Below are 10531 nucleotides of genomic sequence, written 5' to 3'. Positions count from 1 at the left end.
CCAGCTCTACACCTTGTTATCTCAGATTCTCCAGCATCTGCAGTTCCTACTCTCATAGAATGTGGTACTTTGTTTGAGGAGTGGTGCTGAATATGTAACTTCCCTGCCCGTCATGCATCTAATGTGGCTCATTATATGTGCCCAGATCTATTCTGTGTTGGTGTGGTGTGTTGTGTTGTGGTAAAATCGCTCTATCACAATTTTTTTCAGTCATCACACTGACTGTTAAACATTTGACCGTGCAGACCACAAACCAGCCATGTCTTTGTGTGACATTCGCTTTAGGATAGCGATCCCAAGGTAATAATTGAGCATTGTGTATTCTTATGCATTTATAGACCAGGGTATCGTATCTTTGTAATATTCCAACTGTTAGCTCACATGAGATGAGCTAACTCCTAAAGGAGAAATTCCACCTGAGGCATTCCCTTTTCTGTAGATTAGATCAATGTAATTAACTGTTTTTGGAGAGGTGGTCAGGGTAGAGAACAGTACTGCAACTCCCATTGATGTAAAGGCCATAACAACTCTTCATTCACTTCAATGTAAGGAACTTGAGTGGGTAACGGGAAGAGTTAGAATCATAGAATGATTACAGCACAGAAAGAGACTGTTTGTCTATTCATTCTGTCTGGCTTTCTCCATAACAAATGTTTTCTTTTAATCACTCACGAGACGTGGACGTCACTGGCTGGCATTTATTGCTTGTTCCTAGTTGCACTGGAGAAGTGGTGGTGAGCTGCCTTCTTGAACCACTGCAGTCCATGTGCTGTAGGTTGACCCACAATGCCCTTAGGGAGGAAATTCCACGATTTTGCCCCAGCAACAGTGAAGGAACAGCGATATTTCCAAGTCAAGATGGTGAGTGGCTTGGAGGAGAACGTTGCAGGTAGTGGTGTTTTCATGTATCTGCTGCCCTTGTCCTTCTAGATGGAAGTGGTTGTGGGTTTGGAAGGAGATATCTGAGGATTTTTGATAAATTTCTGCAGTGCATCTTGTAGATAGTAGCAGCAGCATGTACTGAGTATTGGTAGTGGAGGGAGTGGATGCGGTGCTGATCAAGTGGCCTGTTTTGTCTTGAATGGTATTAAGCTCCTTGAGCGTTGTTGAAGCTGCACCCATCCAGGCAAGTGGGCAGTATTCCATGACTTGTACCATATAGATGGTGGACAGGCTTTGAGGAGTTAGGAAGGGTGTTATTGGCTGCAGTATTCCTAGCCTCTGACCTGCTCTCATAGCCACTGAGTTTATGTGATGACACTTTATGTGGTGGCCCCCAGAATGTTGATACTGGGGAATTCAGTGCTGGTAATTTTGTGGACTAGGCCAAATCCTCTCAAAATATATTAAGATTTTTTAAAATTCATTCATGGGATGAAGGCATCGCTGGCTAGGACAGCATTTATTGCCCATCCCTAATTGCCCAGAGGGCAGTTATGAGTCAACCACATTACTGTGTGTCTGGAGTCACATGTAGGCCAGACCAGGTAAGGATGGCAGTTTCCTTCCCTAAAGGACATTAGTGAACCAGATGGGGTTTTCCAACAATTGGCAATGGACTCATGGCCATCAATAGACCCTTAATTAAGATATTGATTGAATTCAATGATGGTAATGTTGTGGACTAGGCCAAACCCCCTCAAAATATATTAAGATGATAGCCTACACCCCAACTTTTTCTTATTTTTAAAGACAAGTGTAAGGTGTTGTGCTGTGGGTGCAATTTGATTGCACGTACTACTAGGCCCAAAGCAAAACACCTTATTTTTACACTATCGTTAAAATACAGTCAAAGTATGAATTTTAAAAAGTAGCTTAACTGTAACTGTATTGAAATACTTAACAAGAAGCCACCACTGATTAACTGTTCCAAGATAGTAACATCTCATAAACACACCCTTGGCAGAGGCAAATTCAGTAAAAGAGATTGTCTCACATGCAACGTTTCCCAATCCAGGAGGAACAAACATCAAGAGAAAACTGTGTGTTTCTGTGTTCATGTTCATGTGTTTTGCTGTAGCAGGAGAGTTTCCAAACCCTAACAGCTACTGAAAGTTAAACTAACATCCTGGTTCTGGGGGAGCCTGACCCCACCCCTTCATTCTGCTTTCTATTGTTCCAATTTTTAAAAAGCCAAACCTAGCTGGGCTCCAAGCGGACAGCTCAGCGCCAAGTTTACAACACTTGCTTTCAAAAGAAACATGACATCTGTCTTAAAGGTGAATTTCATAACAGTAACACCGTTGAATGTCAAGGGACAGTGGTTAGATCATCTCTTATTAGACATGGTCATTGCCTTGTATTAATGTGGCATGAGTATTATTTGCCACTTGTCAGCCCAAGCCTGGATATTGACCAGATCTTGTTGCTTTTGAATATGAACTGCTCAGTATCTGAGGAGTCACAAATGGTGCTGAACATTGTGCAATCATCAGTGAACATCGCTACTTCTGACCTTGTGTGGAGGGATGGTTATTGATGGAGCAGCTGAAGATAGTTGAGCCTTGGACACTATGCTGAGGAAGCGATGTCCTGGAGCTGAGATGACTGACCACCACAAACAACAACAACTTTTTTTCTACATGTCAAATATGACTCCAACCATTGGAGAGTTTGCCCCCTGATAACCATTGTGTCCAGGCTTGCTAGGACACAGTGATGCTGTACTGAATTGAATATAGTCTTCATGTGAAGGGCTGTCACTTTTACTTCATCTCTGGATTTTAGTTATTTTGTCCATTTTTGAGCCAAGACTGTCATGAGTTCAGGAGCTAAGTGCCCAACTGGGTGTTTTCTCTTTTTGGGCATTGTCTAACAGCATTTATTGCCCATCCCTAATTGCCCAGAGGACGGCTAACTGTCAACCACATTGTTGTGGGTCTGTGGTCACATGTAGGCCAGACCAGGTAAGGATAGCAGTTTCCTTCCCTAAAGGACATTGGTGAACCAGATGGGTTTTTCCAACAATCAACAATGGAATCGTGGTCGTCATTAGCCTCCTAATTCCAGATTTTAGTCTAGTGATAATACCCCGACTAGGTCATCACTTCCCTTGCCACTGTGAGTACTTCCTCTAAGTTTCCTTCATCATGAAGGAATCTAACTGGCCCAACTCCCTGACCCTTTCCCTGTAGCCTTCCTTTTTTTTTACTCTGTCAAGTACTCATAATTGAATCTGCCTCCACACTCAGCTAGCATGTTCCAGTTTATCAGGTCTGGCAGCATCCATGAAGAAAAATCAGAGTTAACGTTTCGGGTCATTTTCCAGCAACTTCTGTTTTTGTTCCTTACTTAGAACATTCAGAGTTCTTTCGGTTTTTATCGGTTTTTATTTTGTTCCAGTTCATAATTGCTTGCTGTATGTAAAAGATTTTTTTCATTACCTTTGGCTGTTTTGCCATCCGATTTAATATTGATGTCCTCTGGCTCTTGATGCTTCTGCCAATGGGAACAGTTTCTGTCTATCTCCACTATCCAGGCTACTCAAGGTTTTGAATGCTTCTCTTAAATTTCAGTCTTCTCTGCTCAAAGGTCCACAATCCCAGCTTGTCCAATCCACGTGGAACTATTCTTATACATTTTCTCTACGCTATCTGTAAAGAGTTTGCATGCTTGGTAAAGTGTGGTGCCTAGAATAGGCCACAATTTGCCAATTCAAGCCAAAATAATATTTTGTAAAAGTTCATCATTACCTTTCTGCTTTTGTACTCTAAGACACTATTCCAAGATTCTATTGTGTTTTTAACCACTTTCTCAACCCGTTCTGTGAACATAGATGATTTGTGCACATAAGTCTCAGGTCCCTCTGCTCCCTTACTCACTTTAGAATTCTATCTATTGGCTTATCTTGCCCCTCCCCTTTCTTCCCACCAATTATTTATCCTGCAATTTATCTGTCACATGTTTGCCCATTCCACCAGCCTTTCTTGCATCTTGAAAAGTGCCACCGTCTTCCTCGCTGTTTGCTGCACTTCCATGTTTTGCATCATCTGCAAACTTTGAAATTGTGCCCTGTACCCTGTATCTCCGGGCCCTAGTCATTAATATAGATCACGAAAAGCAGTGGTTTTGGTACTGGTCCCTGGTAACCACACTGTATAACTTCTTCCAGTTTGAAAAATAAGCATTCAGCACTACTCCTTCCTGTTTTGATGAAAAGTTTGGGATTTATATTTTTAATAATGAAACAGAGGCATTAGCTTGCTTTTGGATGAGAATAATTGAGCATTGATTTTAGCTCAGAAAATCCTAGAGATTGAAAGCTTTTAGGGCAGTTTTTGAGGAGACCTGACTGGGGTCAGAGGCCAATATAGTTTCCCTCTTAGAAGAGTATAGGACAGCGCAGGGAAACTCAGGTACCTTGGCCAAAAAAAGTTTAGTATGTGAAACTTCTGGACTAGCAGCACTTAAGTTAAACCTAAAGTAGGAATAAATTACTGCAGATGCTGGAATCTGTACTGAAAACAAAAAGTGCTGGAAATCACAGCGAGTGAGGTAGTGTCCATAGAGAGAAGCAAGTTGAAGTTTCAAGTGTAGATAACTCTTCTTCAGAGCTGTTAAACCTAAAGTTTGATATAGAAGGCTAATTTCTCTGGAATTGAATCTTTGTGAAGTGATGGTGCTGGGGAGTAGTGAGACTTTGTTTTCCCTAATATTTTACAATCTTGTAAAATGTGTTCTATATTTGGAAAGCCTTTTTTAAATTTTTGTAACAAACTTGTTTTATTGTTGAATAAAAATATACACCTTGTGTGCTTATGTTTCAGGGAATGACCACCACATTAAACTGAAAACAAAAACAAGCCAGATTTTATTCTCTGGTCTGATTTATCCAGTAGTAGAGTTAGCTGGCATCATAATAGTGTATTTTAGCCAATTTCTATCCATGCTGCTGCTACTGTACCCTTGATTCCTTCAAATAGACTATTCTAAATGGGGTGAAAATTCAGAAATCTGAAGTGCAAACAGACTTGGGAGTCCTGGTCCAGGATTCTCTTAAAGTAAACTTGCAGGTTGAGTCAGTAGTTAGGAAAGCAAATACAATGTTGGCATTTATTTCAAGAGGACTAGAACATAAAAGCAGGGATGTACTTCTGAGGCTTTATAAGGCCCTGGGTCAGACCACATTTAGAGCAATTTTCTGCCCCATACCTCAGGAAGGATGTACTGGCCGTGGAGAAGGTCCACGAGGATTATCCCAGGAATGAAAAGCTTAACATACGAGGAACGCTTGAGGACTCTGGGTCTATACTTGATGGAATTTAGAAGGATGACGGGGATCTAATTGAAACTTACAGAACACTGAACGGCCTGGACATTGGGAAAATGTTTCTATTAGCACAAGAAACTAGAACCCGCGGGCACAGCTTTAGAGTAAAGGGAAGACCCTTCAGAATGGAGATGAAGAGAAACTTCTTCCGCCAGAGAATGATGAGCCTATGGAATTCATTGCCACGAAAGGCTGCGGAGGCCAGGTCATTGAGTTTATTTAAGACAAAGATAGAAAGGTTCTTGATCGACAGGGAGATCAAGGGTTACAGGAAGAAAGCGTGAGAATGGGGTTGAGAAACTTATCAGCCATGATTGAATGGCGGAGCAGTCGCAATGGGCCAAATAGCATAATTTCTGCTCCTATGTCTTATGGTCTAAATTTGCTGACTGAGATGCATTTTTATTGTTTGTTTTAATGAATGATCAAAAAAAATACATTTTTCTCTTCACTTGCAGGTCTGAAACAGATTACATGGCTTAGTTTCTTTGGTTTGCTGATGGTTCTAATTGGGGAATCCCTGCGCAAGGCAGCCATGCTAACAGCTGGGTCAAATTTCAATCATATTGTACAGAATGAGAAGGCTGAAAGCCACCGGCTTGTCACTAATGGCGTCTACGCCTGGTCTAGGCACCCTTCCTATGTGGGCTGGTTCTATTGGAGTATTGGCACTCAGGTAGGTTCACCATTGGCTTCTGCATATTCATTGTGCCTTTGGAATAGAATGTGCTACTTCGGTGTGCTGAAATGTGGACCAATGTTTTATGGTACCAAAGTTGAAGTTTATCTTACGTTTCTTATGGTCCTATGGTTATAGCATTGAAAAAAAGCCTTTTGACTCATTGTGTTTGTACTGGCTTTCATAAGGAACAGATCACACACTATGACTCCCCACAGCGTTGCACATTTCTGCTCTTCAGATATTTTAGAATATTTGTCTAAACATTTACAGCACAGAAGGAAGCCATTGTTCTCATAGTGTCTGTGTTTTCACCAATAACATGAATACAGGAATTCAGGTGCATATCCAAACTCTCTGCCTCTACTGCCTTTTAGGCAATGAGTTCGAAATCCCTGCCACTCTCTGGTTTAAAAAGTTCCCTCACCTCTCCTCTAATCCATCTGCTTTAAACAGATGCTTCCTTGTCAATGAACCCTTTGCTAAGGGAGATTAGTCCTTTTCCTTTGCTGTATTTAGGTCCCTCACAAACTTATACACCTCAAGCAAATCTCCTCTCAGCCTGTCTGTTCCCAGTGTTATGAAGACACTTCATTTTTTTTTTGAGGATCCATGTTTAAAAGATTGTGGATAGTGGTTCATTTGAAAAGATTGAGGAGATATGTGGACTTTTGCTTAAATGGAATCACTGAAAGGACACATTGAGACATTTTAAAAACAAACTTCTTGAAGTCATATCATTAACTTACTGGACTTATTTACTGGAAATCACACATGCCTGAGTTTAGGACTGTCAGAAGTTCATCTTTGATTTGGATATTGTTTGGAGTTTCATTTGTGTTAGCCTGCTGAGAAAGAGAAAACAGTTCGCTTATCCACTGCCTTGCTGATAAATCCTTTTGGGAGTCCAGTGTGATAACTGAACCACTCCTGAGAAGTCTCTGAAAGGGCTTTCTTTGATGTTTCCAGAACAAACTGTATCTGCAAAGTGACATCTGCTTGTATTTTTTGGCAGGTATTTAGATGTGTCAGGACAGCAGTTTAAAGCCATCATGAACATTTTGTACCTTACCCTTTTTTTCTTTTAAGAACTTACCATTATTTGGCAGTGTTTTTTTTAATTTGATGCAGAAAAAAAACTTTTATTTCCTTTCCATTACCTGTGTGTATGTATTTTTCATTCTAAACCTAATACAGCTGACGTATGTATAGGCAATATCAGTAAGTGGGTAAATTACTTAAATTTATGATGTTATCAGTGAAGTGGTGGGACTAGGGAGTGACAGTTCCGTCTCCAACTTCAGTCATATCACAAGGGAAACAACCCCAGTCTGTACAATTTTTTCTCATAGCTGCAATTTTCTAGTCCTGGCAACATCCTTGTTTAAGGAATGGGAGAATAAAGAAAACTCATTTTGTTGTCTTAGGATTGATAGTGTGAAGGGAAACTGTTGTCAGCCATGATCGTATTGAATGGCGGATCAGGTTTGAGGGGCCAAATGGCCCACTCCTCCTATATTCTATGTCATATGTCTCACTGTAACATGTCTGGAGCCCTGACACTGATCTAAAAGTCCCCTGAAAGGTCATTAGGTTTGAGGATCTGGAACGGTTCTCGTAGAAAATGAAAAGGCCCTCTAATGGTCTGGATTCACATGACTGGCTTATTTCTTATGGATGATTAGCACATTACATAATGTGTTGGGGTTTGGACAAACCAGTCAGGGTTTCTTGCTCTGTAAGTACTTCCTTGACCACGAATTCTGACTGGTACAAGATGCAGCACAATCCAATGTAGTGCGATACAATTAGAATAGAATAATTGCATTTTTTTCTTCCTTGGCCTGCCACAAAATACGGATTGGAAACTGTAACAGTCTTTTTCCAAGCAATGAGCCAGTTGTTGCCTTTTGTTTCATTTCAGGTAATTTTGTGTAACCCCATCTGCATCATAGGATACACATTGGCTTCATGGCGTTTCTTTCGTGAACGAATTGAGGAAGAGGAGATGACACTGATTCAGTTTTTTGGCAAAGACTATGAACAGTATAAGAAGCGGATTCCAACACGACTTCCCTTCATCAAAGGTGCCAAAATAGATCCATGATATTAGATGGCAGGAGAGGGAAACGCACAATCAAACGGACCGTGAATACATGGGCTACCGTTTAATCCTTAGTACCTGAATATTGTTTGATTTCAGCTTTGAAAAGAATTCCACGGCTGTTGCTGTTGAGAATATGTTAGCTAGCTTCTCACTGTTAGAGCAAGGAAGTGATGCTGCAGGGGACCCTGAGTTATGAATGGTGGGAACCGGAAGCAGTGCGAATTGTAGAGGCCACTTGCTGCAGCTATTGCTATGACAAAACCATTTGTTATAAACTTGGTACTTCTCATAAAGACTGTTCTTTTTTGACCAAAAAAAAGTCCATGGAGGGCTGCTTTATACTGTGTAGGGATGCAGCAGTATTGCAATATACCAACACACTTTATCAGGAAAGTAAATTCCATAATTTACTGTTAACAGAGGATAATCATGATTTGTAGAAAACTGGGACAGTTGCTTTTTATTTTATCTGGACCAAAACTTGTTTCATCTTATTCAGGAAGATGCTAAAATTAATGATATTCTGCATTGAGCTTTTTTTAAAAAAAAACTCTCAAGCTCAGTCTTTCACCTTTGGGTTCTAGTTAAACATATAACCAGGCTGATAATATGAAAGTTTCCTATGCTAAAGGGCCTTCATCAACATATTGCGTGATGTTTCTACTAGCCGTGGGTCAATTTCTCATGATCTGCAACATTTTGGATGAATTGGCAAATACATTGCCATTTTCACTGAAGTGAAGTGAACTGAACTGGGGATTGGTGATATTGGTGCAATCAAGAATGCCCTTCTGAAGTTTGAGCTGAGACACATTGGTCGAATTGTGTAGAGAAAGCTGTATCTAATACATGCTGTACTGGACATGGGAGTATTTGAGGGGCCATCTAAAAGGTCCTTTGCTCTGTATTTATGTCATATGGTGCCTGACCTGATCAACTACTTGATGACTCCCGGTACCTGAAATGAATGTGTCCCTTTGCCCAGCACTGACATTCCCTCAACTTCATGAGAAAAATGTACACAAATAAATTTCCACATTCTATATGAGTACAATTTGATTACCTCTGCACTGTTGTTGGAGAGGGAAGGGGAAAGCTTTAATTACTTAAATATGATAAGTAAAAACTGTAAATGCTGGAATTCTGAAATAAAAATGGGTGCTTACCTGAAATACTAAGCTGTCTTTTCTGTCATGCACGCTGATTGATTCAGTATTTTCCACCATTTTATAGTTTTTTGTTTTACATAAACCATACTTAAATCTGGCTTGGCTTTGAGTTACCATGTGCATGATCAGTATTTATTTCTGTATCTGTAGATTTCATGAAAATATTCCTATCAAGGTTTCTCTTTGAAATCTACCAGCAAATATCTTTCAAATTAAGGAAAAATTCTGCATCAGATCACCATCTGCCATTTTGATGTTGTCTGATTCTCATCTCAATTTCTCCCCTCTCTCAGACTATATGAAAACAACTACCCCATTATTCTTGATTAAGATTCCAAAAGAATGCAGATTTTTCTCCCACACTTTGGATCATGACAACAGCTTGCTTTTATATTGTGTCTTCAATGTAGAAAAATGCCCCTCTGCTTCACCAAAATGTAATCAGACAAAAGTGGATGCCACCTCAAAGGTGATATTAGGGGAGCAGGGTGAGGGTGGGGGTCATCAATAGCTTGACTAAAAACTAGGGGGCAAATTAGAGTTATGTGGAAAGAGCAGGGATGAAAGAGGGATTTTCAAAATACTGACACAGGCATAATAAATGGAATTGCCTATAATAAAACAAAGAATTGCAGGTGCTGGAAATCTGAAACAAAAACAGAAATTGTTGCAGAAACTCAGCAGGTCTGGCAGCATCTCTGGAGAAAAAGCAGAGTTAACATTTTTGGGTCCAGTGACCCTTCTTCAGAACTAGGTGACTCGTGTGTTTTCATGCTGGAGGTTTAAATAATTTGAGGAGAGGGAGTTTGAGAGGTTTAAGGAGTAAAGGCACATCTACCAGAGATGATATGGGGAAGGGAGTGTACAAAAATGATCAGAGTCTGTTGCAACATTTATGGGAAGTGTAATAGGGATACATCAAGTTTTGTATTAATATCAGGGATGTTGTGATTAGCCTGCAGCAATTATGTTATTGTACTGTTAATGTGATCACTGTTATCTGTAATGGTCATGCCAAACAGTAGGGATAGATTAGAAGTGGATCTCAAGACTTTGCTGAAGACTGTGACATTATTGATGTAGATGAACAAATTCAAATGTGCATCAGAAAGTTGCACCTTCTTTGCAGAGTGCTGTAAGTTATCCTAGTGTATGTTAATATTCAGACATGCTTTTTTTATGAATTATCATTTCAGGAGCTACATAAGCCACCATTAATGGCTATTATTAATGCAGCTTTGGATCAGTATGTTAGAGACTGAATTATTTGTTTATGCTGAGTAAATTGACTTTTTAGAGGTGAAAAA

General features: G+C 40.0%; 2 protein-coding genes across 4 annotated transcripts in view; one reads left to right on the top strand and one right to left on the bottom strand.

The window, feature by feature from the left end:
• icmt (isoprenylcysteine carboxyl methyltransferase) overlaps window positions 1-9227 on the top strand; it is a 14144-nt gene extending 4917 nt beyond the window's left edge. Inside the window, exons 4-5 of the mRNA XM_020530834.2 lie at window positions 5728-5945; window positions 7873-9227. Coding sequence (XP_020386423.1) covers window positions 5728-5945; window positions 7873-8055 — 401 coding nt within the window. The 3' untranslated portion in view covers window positions 8056-9227. The remainder of the gene's footprint in view (window positions 1-5727; window positions 5946-7872) is intronic.
• The window catches only part of klhl21 (kelch-like family member 21), a 129562-nt gene that overhangs the window by 52442 nt on the left and 66589 nt on the right, over window positions 1-10531 (bottom strand). The window lies entirely within an intron of this gene.

The sequence above is a fragment of the Rhincodon typus genome, chromosome 31 (assembly GCF_021869965.1).
Source record: "Rhincodon typus isolate 14 chromosome 31, sRhiTyp1.1, whole genome shotgun sequence".
Lineage (NCBI taxonomy): Eukaryota > Metazoa > Chordata > Chondrichthyes > Orectolobiformes > Rhincodontidae > Rhincodon > Rhincodon typus.
Note: the sequence above shows the minus strand (reverse complement) of the source record. Positions and strands in the feature narration are given on the sequence as shown.